This window comes from Lycium barbarum, chromosome 7, assembly GCF_019175385.1.
Source record: "Lycium barbarum isolate Lr01 chromosome 7, ASM1917538v2, whole genome shotgun sequence".
Classification (NCBI taxonomy): domain Eukaryota; kingdom Viridiplantae; phylum Streptophyta; class Magnoliopsida; order Solanales; family Solanaceae; genus Lycium; species Lycium barbarum.
Window position 1 is genome coordinate 109,672,650 of NC_083343.1, and position 26,686 is coordinate 109,699,335.

At 35.2% G+C, this 26,686-nt stretch overlaps 1 protein-coding gene across 2 annotated transcripts; it reads left to right on the forward strand.

Moving 5' to 3' along the window:
• The first annotated feature begins 1,771 nt into the window (after positions 1-1,771).
• LOC132603757 (nuclear pore complex protein NUP107) lies at positions 1,772-26,205 on the forward strand. Of its 2 annotated transcripts, XM_060316963.1 has the most exons (24): positions 1,772-2,004; positions 4,492-4,823; positions 5,890-5,959; positions 7,084-7,197; positions 8,020-8,053; positions 8,154-8,279; positions 9,084-9,242; positions 9,766-9,858; positions 9,927-10,094; positions 10,331-10,429; positions 17,034-17,269; positions 17,351-17,408; positions 18,134-18,222; positions 18,808-18,939; positions 19,685-19,807; positions 20,163-20,261; positions 20,361-20,549; positions 21,041-21,215; positions 21,324-21,480; positions 21,701-21,903; positions 22,887-23,028; positions 24,979-25,139; positions 25,329-25,445; positions 25,761-26,205. In XM_060316963.1, exons 1-24 carry the CDS (start codon positions 1,925-1,927, stop codon positions 25,824-25,826), a joined length of 3,222 nt encoding a protein of 1,073 aa, XP_060172946.1. In that variant the 5' UTR covers positions 1,772-1,924; the 3' UTR covers positions 25,827-26,205. The 2 variants fall into 2 exon arrangements, with proteins under 2 accessions (XP_060172946.1, XP_060172947.1); XM_060316964.1 differs by lacking the exon at positions 1,772-2,004 and having other exon boundaries at positions 4,613-4,833.
• Positions 26,206-26,686: the final 481 nt, after the last annotated feature.

Sequence of the window (26,686 nt, forward strand, 5' to 3'; positions counted from 1 at the left end):
AAGGCCTTTGTTAAGCCCCGGCCCCGGCCCCAACTCAAAATATAAAAATATAAATTCTTATTAAATACGTATAACGTGACGCGTTTTCTACCACATAATTAATTTAATGTATTTGCAGGTTAAGGATATCTTATTGATAAGTTGTATAATTATTAAAGTTTTTTCGTCACATAATTAGATGATTTTTAATGAAAAATTTATTATGGGGAAGAAAGTTAAGTAGAAAAATTAGCGAATCTCAAAGGGACACAATGACTCGATATCCTATACTAACATTGATTATGATAAAATATGATAATTACAACTTGCAAAGCTCATAAATCAAAAAATATTTTCGTATTTTTGTGAATTTGTGAGCGTGGATTTTATTCATAGATAAACATCGATTTGTTTTGACATTTATTAAATTTTCATTCATTATCTTGCATCAAGGGTTTATGCTAGTTAAATGTGATTTTTCACCTTAGTTTTAGACGAAATTCAAGAAATAGCCTATATATATCAAGGTTCAATTTAATTTAATTCTTCGTGTATTCTCTATACTAAAAATAAATAAATTAAATTTAGTTAACCAAACAAGAGATTTTAAAGATAACCCGATCTCAATGGATTACATTGTCTTCATTTTCAACACTATATGGCATCATTTAAATTTTTTTACTTTCTGTATTTATAATAAATCATAGATATTTCAAAGGTGACGTATAAAATTGTCCATAAATTTTTTATTAGGCTAAAATTACATTCTTAAAAAAATTTATCTTATAAAATAAAAAAGGACCTAAAAGTAATTAATTGAAAAGTTTGACATTAATTTGAAAACTTTTGTGAGGACTACAAAAGTTCTTTGATTGTCCCTTATATATAATAGTAAAGTAAAGTAATATTGGTAATGGATAAAATTATCTAATAACAATGTCCGCGGAGATAATATATTGACAATAAAACAATCTAGAGTGCACAAAAATTGACTAGGACACTACCTAATACTCTGTTCCATATTGTATTTTGTACTTTTCTTGAAGAAAATATTAGGTTGGAATAAAATTTAATAATAAGGACAACATTTTAAAATTAATTAATGTTTTCTTAATTTGTTAAAAAGTGGACAAATACATAAAAAAAATTTTTTAAATTCTGAACCAATATACTCGCAAGGATGGCTTAGTTGATTGAGCATAAAGCTCCTATAATAGAGTCTAGCCTGGTCTATATCCACAGCTGACGCAACTCCGTACCGACGCCTCACTACTACTTTCATTTTTCTTTCATTTGGAAATGAATTAACGGCTAAGCGATTTCATAACCTGAGCTTTCCTTAACCAGCTGACCTTACTTCGTAACCTTAGCCTCCCTTTCTTTAGAGTTTTCTAGTTCGACTAAGTGACTTCGTAACCTCAACCTACTTTTTTGCTTACTGTAGCATAGGCCTTCGCCACTTCAAACGAAAGATATTCCCTCTTTTTTTTGAATTCGAAAGAGCGGGGTCTTACTTATTCAATCTAGATCAGGGTGTCAGCATCACACATATAGCATGTGTGTCGTGAGTGAGAGGGTGGTCGTAGATCAGCCCTCAGCTCTTCTTTCGAAATTCTCGAAGATGATGACTTATCGGCTTGAGGCTTCTTTTCTTTTCAAGTTGAGTAGAAATTTCATAAGAGCCGACAGAAGGCGATTTGCCTTTTGAGTCAAGTAGCGACTGCGCGTTACCTTGTCATTATAAATAAAAAAAAAAAAAACTGAACTAGTATAAATACTATTAGAACATGATTAAAAAAGAAATGGTAGTAGTGTAAATTAAAGCAAAAATGGTTTCATAGGCAACGCAACCCATTCATTACAGAATACAGAGTCAAAAGAGTCTCACAATATTTTAGTGTTTGATAAAACCCTTCGCGCTCTTAAACCCTATAAAATCTTGGAGATGGAGATTGATATGGGCACATCTCCTAGTTATTTTGACCCTGAAAATCTTAGTACTAGAGAGCGTTTTCGTCGATACGGGTATCTGTTTCTTTATTGCGTCTATATATATATATATTGTAATTGATACTAACTAGTAGTTGAAATTGATGTTTACTTGTTGGTTTTGTTGTTACATTTATACTTGCTTGCATCTTTGCTACTAGGTTAGAGACTCACAAGTGTGAGATTTAGAGAACATCTAGTTCTAGAAAACCCTTATTTAGTGGTCGTTTGGACATAAAACATGTGACACTGGACTTGTGTTTGGATATGAATACAACTTGGAAAAATTTGTGAGTGATTTGGAGTGAAAAATGTGAAAACAGGTATTTAGAGTTATTCAATTTCCGGAAAGTTGAATTCCGGGGAAAAAGTGAAAACGATCCATGGCCAAAGGGGCACTTAGTATTGGAATGTGACGAGTTCTAAAAGAGCAGAATGAATACAAGTGATTGGTTTAACTGACCTAAACTATTCTGGGATTGAGATATAGTTGATTGATTAACGACTGCCAATTGATGTATATTTAGCTTCTGCATAGCTATTCGTGCATTGTAGTGGGTGAATTGGGAGGTTGTGAACCTATGGGGGTACCCGGATGATGCTTATTCATTCATTATGGTAGTTTGATGTTCAGATCATAATGGGATTGTTGGAATCTCTTTGTTACAGAATGAATACACCTTGTAATGTACGTAGCTTAGCAAATATATAGGGATGCAATAGAACTTTTGATTCTTTTAACCTACCTTTATTAAAAAAAAAGAAAAAAAGAAATTCTTTTGATTCTTTTTTTTTTTGGTGAAGTAATTAAAATGTATTAGAATGGCATCAAGAAGATGCAGAGGCTACAACTAAGCATAAAGCTTCTTCAAACAAGAATTAACATGAAGCTAGCTGGGCAAAAATTTGTAAACCAGTCAAAAGATCCAAAAAAGAAAAAAAAAAAAGAGAAGGAAAAAAAAAAAAAGAGAAGAAATTCTTTTGATTCAATCCTTATCCCCATGTTATATTGTTCACGCTTTAGTTTAGCCTGGGTGTGAAGGAAGGGTGTCAGAGTGAGTTAGGGTTCCACATTGTTGGGGAATGTGCTGTTGGTTTGCTTATGTGGACTGGAGCAATCCTCTTCTCATGAGCTAGTTTTGGAGGCTGAGTTAGGTCCAAGTGCCATATCTTTACACTCTTCATCCTTGATCAGAGGTCTCGAATTTGAGCCCTCAGAATGAAAACCTTTAGTTGAGGAGTGCTTTACCCCCTTGGCCTACCTAACGCGAACTCGGATTAGCAAAAAGAATAAGAAAGAGAGAAGAGATGTTCAACTCATAGTTTCTTTTTTGGAGAACTCACAGTTAATTTTAGGAAGAGAGAGAGTGGGCAGGGCTAGAAAGGCGCAGTTCTTGCTAGGAGCCAGATTTAGAATCTTTCCTCAGTTAATGTGAAGTACTATTGCACCCACTATCTTTGTGTGGTAATGAGAGAAATTCGTAAAAATATATTTATTTTAAAAGAAGTTCAATTATATAGATGCTCCAATTGCCACTACTTCAGCGGGCAATGTGTGCAGACTTAGTAGAAATATAGTCATATATATAACGCCTAATATTGATACTTGTTTTTGGTATGGCTTTCAGGTCTTGGTTCTGTATTCATTCACCTTACCTAGTTCTTTCTGTAGCTTTCAAGTCTATTTGCCTGTCCATAACTTTGAACCAATCGTCGGACATCAAATTGACTATCTTTTTGTTCGATGAAGTAAGGGGACATTAATTAACTATCTTGCTGAGCCTGTTTAGTCCTTTGAGTCTATTTCTTCTACTAGACCTTTAAAAGAAGCAGCAGTGCACACATAAGTGAAAGAAAATCCCCAGCAAGACACATTTGGATGTACCAATTGCCAGTGAGGAGAGCAAATTGGCAAGGGATTGGAGAGGGTGTGCACCTTCAATGCTATGAACACGCTAAAACATCAGAGCTGCCTGACTTATTGTTTTCAGAATTCTTATAGAGGATAGTTTTATAATGACAAGGGTCTGTTCAAGTGGTCAATGAAGTTGGTTGAGAACCATGAGGTCTCGGGTTCAAATCTCAACGGAGGCAAAAATACTAGGTGATTTTTTACCATCTGTTCGATGCTTGATGGACAGAGTTACCCGGTACCTTAGGGCTGTTAGTCGAGGTGCACGCAAGCTGGCCCATATACCACATTTTTTTTAAAAAAAAAAAGGAACTCTGAACCCCCTAACAAAACCAGAAAAAGATAACTGAACTAATACTATTGGATATGTACTCCTATTATTTGACAAGAGCATGTGGATTTGTGTATAGTGGACCTGGAGCGGCTATTTTGCTGAAAGTATTTAGACTATGGTAGTTGAAGGTCGCTGGCTTGTATATTTGTAGTAACTATATGCTGTTTCATAGTGTTGACAATTGTTTTTATGCTCTTAGTGTGTATATGTTTTTTTTTTTTTTTTTTTCCTTTTTAAAAAATTCTAACTGGCACTGAAGCGTCGGTACCATGAGCAGGAAAAGGAGTTCGGGCTCAAGCCTATCTCCTCATCGGGAAAGATCCGCTGCTAGGGTAAGTGAGGTCAGATCGAATGGCGCACTTTTTATCGAGAATATCAAACAAGAAGTTGAAAGTATTGATGCTGATGTAACACCTGCTGGAATACGAACTGCTTCTAGGAGGAGACCCTCTCTTGATAGCCATGGGATATTAGATTCAGATACTGATTTGATTCATCGAGGTGGAAGCTTTTCCCTTAGAACTTGCAAGGAGGAGCCTGATGCATCACAAGACAGTGGAGACTCAACATTTACTTTATTTGCTTCCCTACTGGATTCAGCTCTTCAAGGTGCTTATTGGTAAAATTGTTTTAAACTATTTATAGACTTATTAACGGTGCAGTGTGAGGTCACAATTATTAATGGACTTTCCAAATTGTTTTTTTTTTTTTGGTTACTATTTGCAAAATGTTTCTTGTGATTCTAATTTTTAAAATTATTAGTCTATTAGGACTGTTTGGGATTGAGGTGTAGTGGATGGATTGATTAATTGATTCTTTTAGGACTAAAATAGAATTTCTTGTCGTGAATGTCTAAGTGCAGTTTGAGAAATAGAGAGGCATGAGAAATATTTGTAAGCTCTGTATAGTGATTTGTGTAATTAACTTTGTTCATGGAGCTGCCTTTGGGCTTTTCTGCATGCTCATTAGTTAGATTCATAGACTAAAAAACTAATTTAATAATCTTCTTACTGTGCGCTGATGGTGTCGTTTCTGGTGAAATCTCGTATCCAAGAAGTCTACGTGTTTTTTTCCTTTTCTTTATCAAAAAAAAAAAAAAAGAAGTCTACATGTTTTCTAGTAACTTACACAGATCTGATGTTAAAGTTGACATTTCAAGCTCTTTAATTATTCACAATCCTATTTAATTGCTTCTATATTTACGAAAATGACGTGCGATGCTTTCAGTAGAAGCTGGATTCAATAGGAAGCTGAGATAGAGCTAGACAAAAAAATCTTGGGATTATTTTTCTGTTAAGACATAATAATCTTCTCTATTTGGCATGGATAATTCGGGTGGATAAAGAAAGTTTTGAAGTTCTTTTTAAACCAAACTTCAAATCTTTTGTTTCACTCACTTTTTTACAAACTAAACTTCAAATCTTTTGGTTCTCTCACTTTTTTACAGATAGCACATGTTAGGTCGTATATATGGCCTGAATTGGGCTTTGGGAAGACTTATCTTTTGAATAAGGTGACATTGGTCTTTGGAAAGATTTGAACTTTAGAGATATGGACATTACACACTGTAGATTAATTTATCAGTCTTAAGGAGAAAGTTTTCTTAGGATGCCATGAATGAAGAAGTATGTTTTAGAATTTGATACCTAACAATTTCTGTTTCTATGTGCTGTAGGGCTAATTTCTATCCCTGACTTGATATTACATTTGGAGAATTGTTGCCGTGAAGTTTCAGAGTCAATTAGGTATGCATGGTGCTCTGTTGTAGTGCATTCTATCCCAAATTGGACATCTCTATTTGACTGTTTATGTCTATTAATATGTGAGCTGACAATGTGTTTTGTCTATGTTGACTGGTTAAAATACAAGTTCCAGAAGTTACCTTTAATTCTATAGGAATAAGAAATAGATGATTTTAATAAATGGAAAAAGGAAAAAAAAAAGAAAAAAAAGAAAAGGAAAGAGATGAATTTTTGGGAGCTGGAAAAAGTGCTGCTCTGGATTTTTGTTGAAATAAAGCTAAAAGGAAGGTGGACATTCAATTCATCTGAAATGTAAGGGAGCCTTAGAAAAAATAGGTATTTTGACTAAACTACCCTCAATTAAATACTACCTAATTAATATAGTTTGTTGATTACTTAAAAACTCACTTATCTAAATGGGGGTAAATTTGGAAGAACTTAACTAATTCCATCTTGATTATGTAAGTGGACACTTATTTTGAACCAAAATAAAAAGGCTAAGTGGACACTTATTTTGAACCGCTAGGAGTAGCAATTAGTCTTCCTTGTTTTATTTGGCTCCAGCGCATTTCAGTATATCAAACTGTCTATTTTGGCGAGTGAGTGTAATAGAAATATGTGCTCTGACTAGTAGCAGAGAAACTTCTCTCCGTAGTAAATATCTCATAAAGACCTCAAATAACAATAAGTCCCTTTCAAGTTCCCCACCACTCACCCCCCCCCCCCCCCCCCCAACACACACACACACAAAACAACAACAACACCCCCCTCTGTTTCCCGTTCCTCACAAAATTGTCTAACTCATTATACAATATCACCTGCAACTGCTGTTTGTGAAATGGTCTTGCTCTATTTGACTGATTTTCCTCCTCTAGTAAAATAATCATCTTTCGTTCTCTTCAATCTGAAGAGAAAGTCTTTTTGTATAGAAAAAAGATAAGGAATTTAATGGTTGTGATGACGAAAATAGTAAAACAAAAGAAACTAACATGCCAAATTTGTGAAATTGATGGTATTTGCTAACATCCTTCAATGTTAATCTGAACATTGTAATACAGTCCCAAATAAAGGATGTATCTGTTGTGTTTTCATGTGAGACTGCAATGTTTTATGATGTTTTCCTGTAGGTATGGTTCTAATGAAATGCACAGAGTTATGGAGGACAAACTGATGAGACAGAAGGCTCGGATTTTGCTTGACGAAGCAGCTTCATGGTCTCTATTGTGGCATCTCTATGGAAAAGGAAATAAGTCGTCAACCTTTAATACCTATGTTCTTTGGTTATCGCTAGACAAGTTTTGCCACTTCTTACTTTTGGTAGTGAGAAAATTGTGCATGTATTGGACATATTACCAATTCTAAAAAAATTGTGTATGTCTTTGGGAAGGGATTAATATGACTCAAATTAGCTTTTTGATGTTAAACTACTCAATTTTGGTTATTTTCTTTTTTAAAATTGTCATACTAGTAAATATCGTGAAAATCTAATCATTATTATAGATAGTATTGTCAATGTAGTTTTGAAGTGTCCAAAATTCAATTTGGAAATTTGAATTAATGGACATCATTGTCAACTTAAAACTTGACAATTTCTACTGACAAAAAGTCATTTCGTCATAGGTAGGATGGAAGGAATTTGTTTCTTCCATCTAACTATGGGCAGTTGACACTTGGAGATAGCCTTTTTGTGTAACATTAGAATTCATGTTAGATGCGGAAAAGGTTGAAAAATGTAGATCTTGTCATTTCCCTTGGATGTTGAAGAAAAACGTTTCATGTTCTTTCTCATAAGTGATTGCCGAATATGTATTCTGCATGTGGCACTTGAAAAAGGATTTGTGGACATGGGTCACTTTTAACTGTGTAGTAAATCGTCGGACTTCTTGTGGGAAACAATTCATTAATGTCATTATAAATTGGATATGTTTTGTTGTGGTTCAGCCATTTACTGCAAACGTTTTCATAGCAGAAAATAGTTTCCTGCCCAAATTTATTGTTTTGATGTTAGCTCTCTTGTTTTACATAGAAACTTGTTCTTTGAATTGAACATTTCATCCTCTTGCAGGGAATGAAGAACTACCTGAAGACCTAATCATGGTGATGTGTTTTTAGTTGTTACCAAACCAGTAGTATTGCTGTTAGTGTGTTTTGTTTCTTTTATGTTTAATATTTCTGTATCGTAATATGTTGTATACAGTTACCTACTACTTCACACTTGGAAGCTTGCCAATTTGTGGTGAAGAATCATACTGCACAACTGTGCCTCCGAATTGTTCAGTGGCTTGAAGGATTAGCCTCCAAAGCCCTTGATTTGGATAGAAAGGTATGAGTTAGTAAGTGATAAAGTTTACTTGGTTTTAGCGCATTTTTCTGCAGTTCTCTCATTTTTGGTGTTCCCTATCCGCTCGTTCCTATTCCTTCAAATCAATCAAACTTCAAACCCATTTAACCAGGGATATTAACATTTCCTTTTGCAGTTTTACATGTCTGAGTTAATTAGAAATATATATGACATTGTTCTTGTGCATCTCATACCTGCTCCCTGGATAGTTGAACGTTGGATGATTGAGGTGAACCTTGATGCTTACTGTGATGAAATGTATCACCGTACCTTATCTAAAAAGAAAAAGAAATATTATCGCAGTTTTATTGGATATAAAGAAGTCAAACTCACAAAAAAAAAAAAAAAAAAACTCTTGACAGTCGGATGGATAAAAGAGGCTATTGTTCCTAGATTTTGGTTATTTGGGATAAGATTTTTTTTTTTTTGGAGTCAATTTTTTTTTTTTTTTTTACATGTTACATCAGAATTTCTATTTAGATTTTTCTGTTGGGTATTTCTAATTGCAGCAAAAGTTTCAAGGTCTTATTTTTCTCTTCTGTTACAAAGGGATGTCATCTTTTTCAACCTCTTTTTTCTCACCTGTTTGAACGGCAATCGTAGGGTGTAAGATGACTTTGATGGTTTTGTGTTGTTTGTTTAATTATTTAGCATAAACGACAAAATGAATGGGGAAAGACTGCACATAACTTCAGTGCCGTGTCTGTTTGCTATAGTAAACACATTTTCATTCTTTTTTCCAGTGGTGTTTGTTTCTAATCATGCTGTACTTGATTACATTTGCAGGTGCGAGGCTCTCACGTTGGTACCTATCTCCCCAGCTCAGGAATTTGGCATCACACTCAACGGTCCCTGAAGGAAGGTGCTTCAAATCCAAAGACAATTAATCACTTGGACTTTGATGCTCCTACCCGTGAACATGCTCAGCAGTTACCTGATGACAAGGTATTTTCTTGCAAATAAATTGACTTAATCATCTGTATATGTGTATCCGTGTCTATCTCCTTCTGGTTGATTGATGATTCTTTTGGATCATGAAAATTTGTTGAATTTGTCTTCTTGACAGAAAAAATATCTCTAAATGTAAAATTATTAGAAGAGCTTGTATCATCCCTTGAACTGTAGGTGTAGGCTTAGATATGGTATAAGCCACCATGCTTCAGCTTTCTCCTGGGAATCTCATGTCTTCTTCCACCCTCGTAATGCCTACCTTCATTCAGTTCATTCATGTTAGTCCTTTTCAATTTATGTATCATTTATTATGCATCTCTGGTTTCCCTGCTTGCTTTATTGGTTAATCATGTGAAAAAGGGGACAGGTGGGGGATGGAGAAAAAGAAATGGGAAAACCATGATCTTTGTAGGCACCGTTAGAGGGAGTTTATATTGGTGGGTTTCATGATGCCTATGTATCTCAACAACTGATGGTGTGATACTCATTTTGCACTGAACACTTCTTTTACCTATAGAAACAAGATGAATCTCTTCTGGAGGATGTATGGACTCTGTTAAGGGCAGGGAGACTGGAAGAAGCATGCAGCCTCTGCCGGTCTGCTGGACAGGTATGCCAAACTTTTTGGAAGTATGACACCATATCCGTTAATTCTGATAAAAGCATTGACTTTGACAGTCATGGAGAGCTGCAACACTATCTCCATTCGGTGGGTTTGATCAGTTCCCTTCCATGGAAGCCCTAGTAAGAAATGGCAAGAACAGAACCTTACAGTCCATTGAGCTGGAAAGTGGAATTGGTCATCAATGGCGTCTCTGGAAATGGGCTTGCTATTGTGCTTCAGAGGTAGGAAACAGGAATTCTAGTGAAGAGATTTTCCTATTCCATTTCTAGCTTTTGTTTTGTCCAGAAATAATTATTTTATCCATATTATATGCAAGATATTTTGTGTTTATGGATGTCTATCTCTATTATGTCTTTGTGGGGTCATATTATGTTAGAGAGCAGGTTTTCCATCTATGAATGTGTTGACGGGGTTGGTTTCAGTTGAACTGAATGAACTTGTTTTCTCTACATTGAAGAGAATTGCAGATCAAGATGGTGGGAAATATGAAGCAGCAGTATATGCAGCCCAGTGCAGTAATCTGAAACGCATTCTTCCAACATGTATGGATTGGGAGGTATAAGATTCCTGCATTTCTTAATCAGTGTTTTCCGTATTTTAATCTCCATGATACTAGTTGTCTGGTAGCCTTTGGATTAAATTTTTTGTAGAATGTTGACTAGATCTCTTCTAGAAGCTCACTAATCTTGCAGATATTGTACAGATTCTGGTCATAACTGTCATTTTCTTAAAACTTTCCCTAGAAGGCATGTTACCAATCCTTAAAAAAAAAAAAAACAAAGGACTCCCCCTAGGAGACAATGAGATTGGGACAGAGGCACTTCAATATGTCATCTAATTATTCAGTTTCTTTGATAAAATTCTCTGATTATCAGGACTCCTAATTATTGCCAGTTGATATGAATGTTTTATATAATGACTCTAGATATACAAATGAGCCAAAAAAGAGAGAGATAAAGAAAAGACTATGTATACATGAAAAGGGGATGGGTCTAACCGCCCCTAAGAAACTGGCCCACTGTCCAGGGGCCAGTTAAAACTTCAAAATGAGGAGGCTTTATCCGGAAACTAGACCCTAACCCTAGGGAGGGCTTATTCACGGGTTATCTGGATGGGCCTGGCCCTTTCTTTTCTTGTAATTTTTACAAAAATGAATTTATTCCTCAAATAACCTTGTTCATTTTGTTCCTCGAAATTTTATTCATTGTGAAGTAAATTTTAGAGAAATAAAAATTGACACAGAAATTATATATGTAAAGCTGTATTTCTATGCGAGTTGTACATTAGGGTGTTTTCTGGAATCTGTAAAATAATTACTTAATCCAAAAGATGCAAAAATTTAATTTAAGATGTAGAATGAATTCCATATTTTCTTAAGAAATATATATAAGTATGGTCCTGGTCCCATCATGTCGACCTGAACATTCTTATCTTTTAACCTAGGCACATATTAACACTTCTATATTGTAGATTAAAGATTACATGCTCCAAGTTTGCTTCACATGCACTTAATCCTTGGAGTGCCTTAGTGAACGTCTGCTAGCTTGAGCCACAAAACTAGTGTAGATACGTCTAGAATGTATCTTCTTTTGAATAAAGTGATAATCAGTCGATACTCTTATGGAGTTAAGTTAGAAGCAACATGCAAGCATTAGTTGACGTATCTGCTAAGTGCTAGCAACATGTCTAGAATGTATTTTTTTTTTTGATGACATGGGAACCCGCAGCCGCTACCCTTCGGGTGCGCACAGGGTAAACCCAGCTCCTGTGCAATAGCTCGCAAACCACACAAGAGGTCTAGAATGTATTTTCTTATGAATAAGGTCATAATCAGTCTCAACATGTTTGATCCTATCAGGGGTATGAGTTATAAGCAATATGCAATGGTCGTTGGTCGTACAAATCAACTTAATCTTTATCAACTTCTGAGTTTCAATTCTTTATAGAGTTGCTTCAACCACATGATACACACATTGCCATTCCATAGTCCAATGGTCAACTCTGCATTATACTCCTTTATCAATTATTGTCAAAGGCACTCTTGAGTCTTGATGCGCGCTTGAGCCCTAAAGCTAGGTGCAGTACAGTGCACTTCACCGTAGTTATACAAAGCTTTGGTGCAAGACCAAGGTATTAAGGCAGCGTCCATGATTTCTGTCTTAAGGGAGCGACAATAGTAACTAATGGACAATGTTACCTGTTTCAAAAAAAAAAAAAAAATAGTAACTAATGGACAAAACATTTGTTGATAAAATATTAGCGATGAGTATGCTATTAGTTTAGAACTAAGAAATTAGAAATTTAGTGTAAGAAAACTACTTACTGAAATGAATTATGAACCGAACTGTGTTTTTTTCATCTGAATAAAATTTAGTGTGCTCTTTGAACTTGATTGTCATCGGTTTTAATATACAGTCAAACCTCTCTATAACAACAGTCAACATCGTTGGGTCTGAAATTTTTTAGCTGTTATAGAGAATGGCTGTTATACACCTATAACAACATTGACATTTAAATAACGCTTCTCTGTTATAGGCAAAAAAGATGCATAAATCTAATTTTCATTTTTAGTTGTCAAATTCTAAGCTTAATCACACTTTGTATAATGAAGGAAAATCGTTTAATGATGAATATATATATATATACCAAAGTGATAGGGGGGTTATGTTTTTATTTCAATATAAATATAAATATGGCTCTAAATATAGTGTTTTTTAGCAAATATTTTAAACAATCCTACTCGGTACTCGCTCACTCCTTGATTCCTCTTATCATGTAGGTATATTTCTTATTTTCTGTCTATCTCCCAATTTTTACGTTTTTTTTTTTTAATATAAACTCTGTTCAGTTATGAATCTTATTACACTGTTCATCTCTTTCTCTTAATCTTAGTTCTTAATATCCCTCTTCTTTAACCACACCCCAGTTACCACGGAAAACATCGTCCCTTATTAGTTGGACATTAAAACGGCCATAAAAAATATAGAACACATTATAATAGAAATTATCCTCAATATAATAGAAAGAAATATTATCTTAGAAAGTCAGCCGCTAGAAAACCTTACTTAGACAAAAATAGGCATGTAAGAAAATACAGAACAAATAGAAATTATAAAAATAAACTAGAATGCTTTACTTGTGGAAGTGTAGAGCACTTAGCAAATACATGTCCAAAAAGAATAAATAATAACACAAGAAATTCTCAGCTAATTGAAGATTTTTAAGAAACATTAATAAATGTAGATGAATGTATGTCAGATACAGAAAGTATATATTCTATAGTAAGTGTAGACACTGAAGAAAAAATCAAAACAAACTCATCAGACTTAGAAACAGAAGAATATAAATGTAGATGAATATATGGCAGATACAAAAAGTATATATTCTATAGTAAGTGTAGACACTGAAGAAAAAATCAAATTACTTGAAGGAGTAATACTATTTTACAATGAAGTTTATATTACAAAAAGTTTTGACTGAAAAAGGGGTTGGGACATTGTGAAAGAGAAGGGAAATATGGGGAAGTTTTTGTTGAGAGAAGTGTCAGATGCTTTTTTCTCGATGCCTTTGCTTCTCCTCAAATGTTCTTATTTATAGGTGTCTGGCGGACTTCAACTCCGGATTTCAAATTTGTAAAGAATCTTTTGAGTTCAGCCGGGTGCTCTTGGGGTCCTATCGTCACGTGAAACTTTTCAAAATATACTTTATATTTTTGTCCGTTTGCTGAGCTGTTCCATTACATTATTAAAGCTACTACTTTATCAAAGCTACTTTAATAAAGTCCGGTCTTCTTTTTCTGAGATATCTTTGTCGTATTGCTTTCACTAATAAGTCTTCTTTTTCTTTTCTTAAAATGTCATTGTCTTGTTCCACTAAAGTCTTCTTTTTCCTTTCTGAAATGTGCTTCCACTAAAGTCTTCGTTCTCTGTAACATCTACTACTATGGGATTAATAGTAGTGGGATTAAAAGGATTAACTAGAAAGAACTTAGGAACTAAAGTTTTAATCGTAATTTATGACGATAGATGGTCAGACATGAAAAAATCAATAATAGGACTAACGGAAGTATACATGACAAACAATGGAGGAATCTTTTATATTAGCCCAGACTTTATAATGAATTTAGTAGAATTTGGAAAACACATAAAAATAGGAATACAGACCCAGGGATATGAAGAGATGTGTGACGGTAATAATTTATTAATGTGTGTAGGATTTTTAGGAAAAATGACTAATAATAGTAATACAAAATTTAAAATTAAGGTAGAAGACGTAGTAGAAGTAATGGGAAATAGAGGAATAAGACTAATAAAACCCATAAAAATAAATCCTAAAGAATATGCAGGGATGGAATGGAATTTAGAAGATTTTAATAGAAAAAAGATTTTGCAGCCCGAATCTCACCTAATGTACACTAATTCTAAGGGAGAGACATCTATACGTTTTACCAATTATAATTACACACCACAAAAAGACATAGAAGAAGAAAGTACTTTAGACGAAATGAAAGACGGAGACTACCAAAGACACTTACGCAAGCAGCAACTTCTACAAAGAAAAGCATACTTGCAAAAAAGAAAAAGAACGAAAAAATAGAAAAGATAGTAAAAGGGACACTAGAAAAGTTTTTTCAGACAAAGGAACAAGATAAACATATAGTTAAAAATCCTAGTCCAGAATTATATCCAAGTCGAGGGATGTCACCAGTCCATAGTTCAGATTTCGAAGGAGATGGTATTAATTTCCAAGACGGTGCATTTCAAGACTTTCAAGATCCAAATGAAGTAGACTCAGACATGAGTTTTGATTCGGTTGCTCTACACAATTTGGACACTTAGATCAATTAATGGAGAAAAATAATGATAGAACAAAGTCAAAAGACGGCTGAAGACATTAGTTGAAACAATAATAATAGCGAGAAGACAAAATTAAAAAGAAGATGTTACAGAGAACGAAGACTTTAGTGGAAGCACATTTCAGAAAGGAAAAAGAAGACTTTAGTGGAACAAGACAATGACATTTTAAGGAAAGAAAAAGAAGACTTTTTAGTGGAAGCAATACGACAAAGACATCTCAGAAAAAAAAGACCAGACTTTATTAAAGTAACTTTAATAAAGTAATGGGACAGCTCAACAAACGGACAAAAATATAAAGTACAACAACAACAAGCCCAGTAGAATCCCACAATGTGAGGTCTGGGGAGGGTAGAGTGTACGCAGACCTAACCCCCACCTTGAAAGGTAGGGCGGCTGTTTCCGAAAGACCCTCGGCTCATGGGACCCTCGGACAAAAATATAAAGTATCTTTTGAAAAGTTTCACGTGACGATGGGGCCCCAAGAGCACCCGGCTGAACTCAAAAGATTCTTTACAAATTTGAAATCCGGAGTTGAAGTCCGCCAGACACCTATAAATAGCAGCATTTGAGGAGAAGCAAAGGCATCGAGAAAAAAGCATCCGACACTTCTCTCAACAAAAACTGCTCTATATTCCCCTCCTCTTTCACAATGTCCCAACCCTTTTTTCAGTCAAAACTTTTTGTAATATAAACTTCATTGTAAAATAGTATTACTCCTTCAAGTAATTTTCTATTAGTGTGAAGTAGTTTTCGGGTTCTCTGAAAGGGAAACCTCTCTCCATCTTCAAGACATGTAAGTTTTTATCTATGTTTTCTGTACTAATCTCCCTACTATGTAAATTATTCCATGTTTAATTAATATATTATGTTTGAGTAATTACTTAATTGTTATTATGAATCTATTACTCTTAGTATATGGTTATTCTCTTAATTTCTTAATATACTCGATGGATTAATCTGTAAATTCTTAGGTGTTTGAAAGGCCGTTTTAATGCTCAACTAATAAGGGACGATGTTGGCCGTGGTAATCGGGGTGTGGTTAAAGAAGAGGGATATTAAGAACTAAGATTAAGAGAAAGAGATGAACAGTGTAATAAGATTCATAACTGGACAGAGTTTATATTAAAAAAAAACATAATAATTGGGAGATAGGCAGAAAATAAGAAATATACCTACATGATAAGAGGAATCAAGTAGTGAGGGAGTACCGAGTAGGATTGTTTAAAATATTTGCTAAAAACCACTCTATATTTAGAGCCATATTTATATTTATATTGAAATAAAAAAAATAAAAACGTAAAAATTGGGAGATAGGCAGAAAATAAGAAATATACCTACATGATAAGAGAATCAAGGAGTGAGGGAGTACTGAGTAGGATTGTTTAAAATATTTGCTAAAAACCACTCTATATTTAGAGCCACATTTATATTTATATTGAAATAAAAACATAACCCTGAACCAATGTCTCCTTCTGCTGGTTTAATCTCTTGACCACTTCAGTCATAGTAGAACAGTGATCACAAAAAATCACCTTCTCTGTGTCTTTTTGTATGTTGTATTGAGGGATTTTGTCTGGGTTTTGTCTAAGAGCTGGAGAAATATAGTAATTTGGACCCAATATTCCTCTAGCATATATATATATATAGTATATTTTTTGTCATAAATAGTGTATTAAATGATCAAGTATTTGGTCAAAATCTCTGCTCTTTATTATTGGTAATCATAGATATGCTATTTTTATAAAGATGGTTAATTATTATATTATCAAAAAAAGAAGATAACTGTTATATGGGGGGTAATTTTACAAAGAGCGTACTGTTATAAAGTTGGTTGTTGCTGTTATAGGTGAAATGCTGTTATAGAGAAGTAAAATATAACATAGAAAAATCAGCTCTGAAAAAACTTGGCTGTTATAGAGAGGTGTTGTTATATGCGGGTGCTGTTATAGAGAGGTCTGACTATATATATAATAGTATATATTGTCAATTACTTGGTCTATTTGGTTGTTGCTTGTATTTATAATTATTTTTCCATACATGTACAGATTTTTTTTCCTTCACTTAAAGCCTGGTTTGGTTGTGTGGACGGCACTATTTCAGCATAAACTGCTTTTGTTCTTTGCTCACAAATTGCTTTACTGCATTAACCTTCATCCTTTCTGTTTGGAGGATGAATTTGTTTCCAACCATGTGCTTGCATGTCATAGGGAGCTTTGGTTACCATTTCTCTTTGTTTTTCCTTCTGCCGCTTTTTTAATTTCTAGTGTTGCTCTTGATATTGAAATCAATATTTTCTTGTTGCAGTCTGCTTGCTGGGCCATGGCAAAATCATGGCTTGATTTTCAGGTTGACGTGGAATTGGCCCGCCTACAACCCGGTGGAAGGGAACACTTCAAGAGTTTTGAAGAAGCAATTAATAGAAGTCCAGATTTTGAAGATGGCGCTTCTCAGCCAACTGTTGGACCAGATAGTTGGCCACTTCAAACTGTGAATCAGCAACCTAGGCACCTTTCTGCCCTTCTTCAGAAGCTCCATTCAAGGTAACTATGCAGTCCAGATTTTGCTTCATATCTTTCTGTGCTACTTCCTATCTGCATCCATAAGAATTCTTTGTTATCTAGTGATACGGTACATGAAATTGTTGCTCGATCGTGCAAGGAGCAGCAGAGACAAATTGAGGTAACTCGTGGTTTCATATCCTCTCTTAACAGTTTTACTTTTTCTTTAGAAGAGGATTCTGTTTTTGCCTCTTTAGTCCCGTTGATCTATTGGAAATTGGAAAATTTAGAATCCCCCTAGTTGGTGACGAGATGTGTCTTCCCAGCTAATGTTTGTCAGTCTATACACACGATCATTTGCATCAAACAACTTAATTCCAGAAGTCTAGTTTATGTTACATGCAAGTGTTCACTATGTACACTTGATGAGCAAAGCAGTGTAGCACATTAAAATGCTTTATCTGCAGTGTGCTACAAATTGTAAACACTTTGTGGTGTTCCATGAGCTGTTATACAGTCTGCTGAGTTGAATGTCAAAGAAGCGCTGCCTGTGAAAGTTGGTCCGTCTTGTGTTATGATTTAAGTAATTTCTGATGATCGTTAGAAGGAGAAATAGGGTACCATTGCAGGCTACTTTCCACATTCATAATGTCATGTGTCACTCTCAGACAAGCCTGGTTCCGTCCATTTTCTTTGCCTCAACAGTTCTGTGTATATAGTGGATTGGGTGGGTAATAACTTTGGCTACAGTGTCTTTCATCTTGGTCTTTCCCTTGGTGTCATTCTAAGTTATTCCTTCCCCACGAGGAAGGGATTAGTGTATATTAGCTAAGTACCTGTTTCATATCCAAAGTATTCTAGTTGCACCGATCATTTCTGCAGCTTTAACCAAAACTTTTGGAACAGATGAACCTTATGTTAGGAGACATACCAAGTTTGCTGGACATCATATGGTCTTGGATATCGCCTTCTGAAGATGATGAAACCTTTTTCAGGTAAGTAAACCTTTCACACTTCATTGTACATGAGCTGAGGTTAGCTGTTGCTTATACACACCCAGATTAGGTCATTCTGCAGTTGTTTGATATTCTTATTGTCTTTGTAAAGCTTCTTATAGTATCTTTGAGAATCTTGATAATATTTTAACACTATTAAATAAATTGTGTGACCACCTCATCAAAAAGTTGAAGTTGCTAGAAACAAAACCCATTTTTTGTTTAATTACTTCCTATCACGCCTCTTAACGTTTCAGTTTCATCCTTTTCTATAACAGTAGTAGTGAAGGCCTTTTCTGAAGGCCTCTATTCTGGCACTGTGTTGAATTTTGCGTGACCACCTCATCAAATTTTTTAACAAACACTTTACATACTGAGCTCCCCTTTATCTTCAGCATGTTAATTTCCCAGTATCAATTGTCCAAGGGGTTAGGCCTTCAGAAGGTACTTTTGTTGTTTTTGGCTCCTGGATCTTATAGAATAATCTTGTCCTTGATAGTTAGAATTACATGGATGATTTGTTCATACATGTTGTGTTTAGTAATAGATGTGATTTATGTTGAGTGTGCATTTTCTTTTGCTTAGACCTCATGGTGACCCACAAATGATGCGCCTTGGTGCACACTTAGTGCTTGTGCTCCGGTACTTACTCGAAGATCAAATGAAGGATGATTTTAGAGAGAAATTACTGACGGTTGGGGACCTCATTCTTCACATGTAAGCACTAGCATGTTCTTTTTTCGGCGGTATTGACAAATGTAGAAGGTATACGGGGAATCAATATTCATGTTCTTTTCATCTTATAGCATCTTATGTAATTTTGGTGGAAAAATCAGTTAAAGTTTGCAGTATAGCTATTTTATTTGATTCGAGGCACTCAAATTATGAGTTAAAGAGAGCTAAAAGCTCGAAAATGCGTGTAATGCCTATCAACTATTTGTAGTAATGCGATATCTGCTTTATTTACGATGTCTGTAATTCAATTGATTATGAGATGTCGTTTGAATATTTGTGGCTGCCTATTTTGCCTTACTTTAGTAAGTACTAATTGCAAAATATTAATTGACCGATTTATATGCGATGAATCTAGACACGTTCTTACAATTCCAATCTTTATGCTATGATATACCAAGTCGACTAAGAAATAAATGGAGCTGTGGTTGAGATGGGGCTGCAATAATTAAACTTTAAACTCAAACAAAGAAACTACACTTGGTAGTTTATGCTGGTTATTGATTGGGATTTGCCTTTTGTGACAAGTTTCATGAAGAGTTAAATGTCTTCATCTGCTGTTTTTTTTTTTTTTCATTGTATCAAGTTTATTTGCTTCATTTTTATAAGACAACAAAGGAGTACTGCACTATTTTCGGTGTTAATTGTCAAATGTCATCATCCAATATCCAGTGTTTGTGATTTTTTAGGGCTATGTTATTTGCTTCTGAAGTCAGAACTGCAATTGCAGGTATACAATGTTTCTATTCACAAAGCAACATGAAGAGTTGGTTGGGATTTATGCTTCTCAGTTAGCTCGTCATCGTTGTATTGATCTGTTTGTGCATATGATGGAGTTAAGGCTGAATAGCAGGTATTACTATCTAATGCTGATTTTTGTTTCTCTTTAATTTTTTTTCTTTTGGAAAAAGCAAGCATTATGGCAACAACAAACCATAATGACTTTTTGTTGGACATCATAAATAAAAACTAATCTCAAAATAATAGGGCAAGAAGTTATAAATAAACCTCATGGCAACAACAAACCATAATGACTTTTTGTTGTCCAAACCCATATACTGTGGCAGAAGTTCTTATTTATGACTCAGGAACAGTTCATTCTACTTGATCATTATTACTAGGAAACATTTGCAGGTTTTTTGTTTAACTATTTTTTACTGGCTTAAGTTGCTGTCTGATTCCATCTTTCACTTTTACATTGTTGACAGTGTTCGCGTCAGATATAAAATATTCCTTTCTGCTATTGAATACTTGCCATTTGCTCCAGAAGATGATTCAAAGGGCAGTTTTGAGGAGATCATTGAAAGGTTCCTTTATTTCTTAAGACATATTTCACAATTTTGAAAACATGCAAAATAGAATTCCTTAAAAGGACTTGGCATTAACTTATAATTATTTTTAAACAGGGTTCTTTCAAGGTCCCGTGAAATCAGAGTTGGGAAATATGATAGTGAAACAGATGTTGCAGAGCAGCACCGATTGCAGAGCCTTCAGAAAGCTATGGTAATTCAGTGGCTTTGTTTTACACCTCCTTCAACAATCAATAATTCTAGGTCCGTCAGTATGAAACTTCTTTTCCGGGCATTGATGCACAGGTCAGTTTCCTCCCCTTTTTTTTCTCTTTTCAATTTAATATTCCTTGAGGTGATGCAAATGACCATGCCCTCCACTCTGTTATTGTTTGTCTCATGGATGGGTAAGGTAATTTTATAGACCCACCCCCCACCCCCAAAGAAAAATAAAGGGAGAGAAACCCAACAGTTCGTTCTCATCTGCAAATAGGAAGCAACTCGTTTGGTTGAACGTGTTCTGATCCTTAATTATATTGAGTTTGTGTATACAATGCGTATCCGCAGGAGTACTTTTTCTAAAAATCAGTACACTAGCAGGAGTAATTATTTTTGACTTTTCCGTGATACTCTCCTTTTCTGCTTTAAATCTGTGCCAACATGCCCAACCTGAATCTTTTTGGTGCTGTCACGTTCCCCCTCCACCAATGTTTGTTAATCTTTTTGGATGCTTAAGTACTTTTTCTCACTATTTGCCCCAACATATAATTGGGATTCACTTGCAACTACTTCCACAGCAATGTGCTGTTCCGGGAATTTGCTCTTATTTCAATGTGGAGGGTTCCAGCAATGCCCATCGGTGCTCATACATTGCTCAGTTTACTGGCTGAGCCATTGAAACAACTCTCAGATGATCTTGTTTCCATTGAGAGTCATGAGTTCTCGGAGAATTTAAAGGAGTTCCAAGACTGGGTATGCTTGTGAGAATTTTACACAAGATCTTTAGATGCCTTTGATTTGCTTGTTATTTCTTAGATCTCGTAGAAGTTTAATAGGAATAATTTGTTTTTCCTGAATCAGAGTGAGTTCTATTCATGTGATGCAACTTATCGAAACTGGCTAAAGGTTGAGCTAGAGAATGCAGAAATTTCACCAGTTGAACTCTCAGATGAGGAAAAGCAGAAGGAAGTTATAGCAGCTAGAGAAACTCTTGATACATCACTCTTGCTTCTACAACGTGAGTGAACGAAACCTATGTGAGAAAGAAATGGTCAGAAGATATCTAGTCTTAGAAGATGATTGCTTTCTCATAAATGATTCACCTACCCCTCACATAGTATCTCATTCTTTCTTCATCTACCCGTGCATTGGCTCTCATTTTTTCTTCTCAAGTATATGCGTTACATAATTGAATTGTTGGGCTTCCAGAAAGTTAATGTTCTGAATATGTGTCCTAGGGCAAGAGAATCTGTGGTTAGTTCCAACTGAAGACCGTGTCTTCGAAAGTGACGAGCCTGTTTTCCTGGAATTGCATGCGACTGCGATGCTTTGTTCATCATCTGGTGATTGTATGGCTCCCGATGCCACCTTATGCACAACGTTAATGAGCGCTCTTTACTCTTCAGTCAGTGAGGAAGAAGTATTAAATCGCCAAATAATGGTATGATAATCTTTCCATTGAGAAAGTCTTATGGTAAATTTATAATGGATGTTGTACTGGTCCAGTGAGGACATGTTCAATACATGAGTCTGCTCTCTTTCTTGTGGTGTCTAAATTTTAATTAAGAACCGAGTTAGTTTCCATTAATCAAGGTACCTATTGAAAGTATAAAAGTCTTAGTGAGCTTTAGAAATGGTAAAATGGAACCTCCCTGCCAAGATATCAGTACCAGAAGAGACCGGGGGGGGGGGGGGGGGGGGGGGTTGGGGTTTATCAGAATCAGTGTTGTCAAAGGCGCGCTTAAGCCCTGAAGCGAGGCTCAAAACATGTTGAGCGCATTAGTGTCATCATCAAGGCTTTAAGACATACTTTTCCTTGCAATGAGCCTCTCTTGAAGAGATGACACTAGATAATTGACATTTCACTTTATCGTAATGTTTTTACAATTTCTTTGTCCATATATTTGTTATTCATGCTTATTATTATTAGTCTTGGACTAAACATATATATATATTTGTATAGTTGCACCATTGGGCCTTTTTTCACTAAAGCCCACGCTTTATTTGCGCTTCGCGCTTAAAGCCCCAGCTGACCTTAGAGCTTTTTTGCGCTTTTCGCTTTGATAACACTGGTCAGAATGGACATGCTAGCTAGACATATACCTAAACACGAATACATCTGTCTGGGGTTATGGCCTATTGGTGTAACTATTTATATAAAACATGATAGTCCATACACTGAGATTTGGACAGCAGAAGGTCAACTAAACTAGGAGTTATAGATAGTACACATACTCAATCCAGCCATAGGGCTCGTGACCTTTGTAATGGGTCTCTAGCCTTATTAGGCTTTTCTGTCTAAAACGAATTATTAAAATCAACTATACATTAAACAGGATTCAAGCAAAAGGTTATGCTTTAGAAGGACTTTTGACCTTCAACATAAACATAATAATGTTGGTGATTTCCATGATCTTCATGCAGGTGAATGTCTCCATATCGTCCAAGGACAACTATTGTGTCGAGGTTGTATTACGCTGCTTGGCAACAGAAAACGATGGGCTTGGGCCGCATCAGTTCCATGATGGTGGTATTCTTGCTGCAGTGCTTGCTGCTGGCTTCAAAGGTAATGAGATTCTCTACTTGGTGAACTTGTTTTTAGAATAGCCTTCTCCCAATTTGGCAAGGCCTCCCGTTGATATGATTGTCATGGCGGAGCTCCTTTTAGGGTCATATTCATCTTGAGCTGCAAATCATTGTGCCCTTCCAAATATGGCTTGCTATGTGTCATTGTTTTGCATTTCATCTCTTTCTATCTTTTTACCACTAATTAGTGTCATTAGTTTCGTGTTGTGTATCTTAGGCCTTCATATTAAATTGCGTTAGCCTTATCTTCATTTGTAGTTTTCATGTTTTCTGGTGTTCGTCTTCTTTGTTCTTTTTTTCCCTCCAGTTTTATTTGTGTTTTCTTTTATATCTTTTTCATCACTCTTCTTATTTACATTCTCATTTCACCTTCGCGTACTTAATGCTTCCTCTATCCCATTGTTTGATCTACTTGCTGTTTTAGTGTCTCTCAAAAAATTGACATATTTAATTGAACAACAAAGCCCACCACATTGGAGTGAGTGCAAACCTGGAAGACCAGAGTTCAAATCCCAGTAGAGACAAAAGTACTAGGTGATTATTTCCCATCTGTCTAAGCCTTGATGGACATAGTTACCCAGTACTTATGCTGGTGGGAGGTAGCTGGTACCTGGTGAGATAGTTGAGGTGTGCGCAAGCTAATCCGAACACCACCATTGCTAACACGCACAGACACACACACATATACAAAGTATATGTCAAGCTATATATCTTAATGCTACTCTATCGGATGTTGGTATGGAAGATAATATTTTTTACCTGTAATGTTTTCCCTAAATTTCATTTTCTTGGTCAGTTGAATATGACAAGACATATGGCAATCTTACAAAGGTGTATCATAGGGTATATTATTAGGATGGGTTGGTAATATATTTGAGTATTAAGAGTTAACTACATGTTGCGTTGATTGAAACTGGTGATTTGGATTAAGAGTTGGGATATTGTATACGAAAATGACTTGTGCATGTGTGATTCGATATATTTCGCGTGTAAAAAGTTTTTTTCCAGGAAATATATTTTCCACAATTATGGCAACCAAATACCGGAAAATGATTTTGTCAAGGAAATATTATATTCTAGATTTTTTTTTTAATGCATCCAATGTTATTTTGAATTTTAATTGGCATCTTAAAACCTTTTCAGATCAACCAGCTATTAAGTTGGCAGAGCTCTATTAATATAATCAGTCAATGTTTCTTCTCTTGCTCTCTGTGGAAAGAGAATGAGGTCATAAAAACTGAAACGGAGTAGAGAAATGGCTATTGTTCTCTGTGATACTTCTGACTTCTTGGGAATGAGTCTATGAATTGTTTCAAATATTTATTCTGTTAGCTTCTAGGTACTACTTTATTTTCAGTATATAGTTTGTGCTCCTATATTTATTGCTTATAAAAGAGTGTTTACATCTGTATTTCGTATGGTTGGACATGCTTCTCAAGTCCCTCTTTATTGTCGCTTTGTGAACTTGGCTTTATCATTAATCGGTACCCTCTTAGTTTTTTTTTTTTCCTCATATTATATATCAATCAAGACAATGATCCGTGGCTTTTGGGAAAGAATCTTTACTTGAATATTATCACCAATGAATCCAGTGAGGTTTGTTGAAACTCAAGTGATATCAAATCACTTGATTGACATGGTGTCGTAAACCTTGAACATTTGACTTCTGTGGTTTTTTACCCCTGATTCTGTAGTGCACCGTAAGTCCATAACGCATCATCAAATCTTTTGTCATTTGAAGTCAAATCTCACTATGCAGATCCTAATCCGTTCTGGACCTTTTGGGCCATAAAAACACTCGGAGGCAGTTCTTTTTACTCTAACTAGTAATGATGCTATAGCTAGCATGATTTGTAAAGGGAAATTCTGATGAAGCTCATTGCTTTTTTCCTTCTTTTTCTCTTTAATATTACCTTGTTTCTTGTTAAAGGGGAGCTTGTTCGCTTTCAAGCTGGAGTTACAATGGAGATCTCTCGATTAGATGCTTGGTATTCTGGCAGTGATGGTTCTATTGAAGGCCCTGCAACCTACATAGTGCATGGTCTTTGCCGTAGGTGTTGCATCCCTGAAGTTGTTCTGCGGTGTATGCAGGTGAGCTTGCTATTAGAACTCATAATTTCTAACTATTTATAGTATTGTGTGTGTGCTGTCACCTAGGGAAAAATGCCTATAACCACAATTTACATTTATCTTATTTGACAATTCTGAAAACTTGAATAGAAGCAAACGCTACAAGGGTCTGTCTGTTCTCTCAGTTCTGATCTTTTGGCTCTTTTGTAGGTTTCTGTCTCGCTGGTAGAGTCTGGTAATCCACCTAATAACCATGATGAGTTTATCAACCTTGTCACAAATCCTGAAACTGGATTCCTTGGTCTCTTCAGTCAGCATCAATTGCAGGTACGCTAACTGTTAGGCCTCTACCCTTAATGAACGGGAAAAGAGATAATAGAGCTTTCATGACTAATGAAGTTATATCTAGCTTCTGCTATAGCCGACATATCCCCACTGTTTGTCATGAGCATTTTTTTTTTTCAAAAAACACCACTACTTGCTAGTGTTGTGCAACCATTTGTAGGGATGATTGGGTAGTGGGATTCTCTGGAACCACAATAAATGAAGGAAATTGTGAATTTGTTGTCTTTTAAATCAGTTAATTTCTGTCGTACAATAAATAGATACTGCTACCAAAGCTGAAGTTTACATTTCATGCAGGAATTTTTATTGTTTGAGCGGGAATATACAATATTCAAAATGGAGCTTGAGGAGTCAACTGCTTGATTTTGTTTAAGAAGACGAGATGAGGCTTAATTACTTGACAGACTTGTGTAAATTTAAGTGAATGTGTGTTTATTTTTGTAGTCTATTGGAATTAGAGTTAAGGGCATTGTTTTTAACAGTCTGACCTGTAGTGTACATCTGCCATTTCTTGGCACTAAACTTTTATGAAATTCGCATGGTTGCTACTATAAGATGAAAATGTAATTTCCCTGCGGTATCTGGAATGCTTTGTGGATTGAGATTTGCAGGTTTGTGCTAAGTCAAAACCTGTTGAGTCTATTGCCATAAGCTATAGTTGTCGGCAATTTTGTATTCAACCATCTGCTTGATTAAGGCATTGAAAGTCAGAAAAGTCATCGAGATGTTAATTGCATATTAACATTTTTCAGATAATCTCAGTCATCTGCAAGATAAGTAAGTACTTCATTTCGATTTTTATGGACTTATTTCAGTGTTATTCCCTCTCAAAAAGCATGATCTTTTTTTGTAAATTGAAAAAAGATTTAACTTAAAACATCTTATTTTACCCCAAGCTTTTATGGCTACACAAATGATATGACGGTCAAAATTATTAGTTTCAAGTCTAATAACCATGTGAATGTCATTATGCCATGTTTCAAAAGTTTTATCTTTTTCTTAAACTCCATGCTCCGTCAATTAGGATAGTTGCAATCTAAAACAAGTGCCATATTTAAAATAATCTATGGGTTATATGTAATCTAGGTTGTGTTTTATTCTCAAAAATTTACGTGTCACCTCTTTGGACAGCTTTTTCTGCAGGGAGGACATGACCATACACCGATACCTCAATGGTCAATGCGGTAGGGCTTCGTAGATGTATTAAGCATTGGGGTTGAACG

What these genes read in the sequence shown, in the direction of transcription:
- LOC132603757 (XM_060316963.1), top strand. Translation starts at nt 1,925, where the DNA reads ATGGAGATTGATATGGGCACATCTCCTAGTTATTTTGACCCTGAAAAT. An exon ending in CTTGCTATTGTGCTTCAGAG is followed by an intron (nt 10,095 to 10,330) that starts GTAGGAAACAGG and finishes TCTACATTGAAG; the next exon opens with AGAATTGCAGATCAAGATGG. An exon ending in TTTGAGGAGATCATTGAAAG is followed by an intron (nt 20,262 to 20,360) that starts GTTCCTTTATTT and finishes ATTTTTAAACAG; the next exon opens with GGTTCTTTCAAGGTCCCGTG.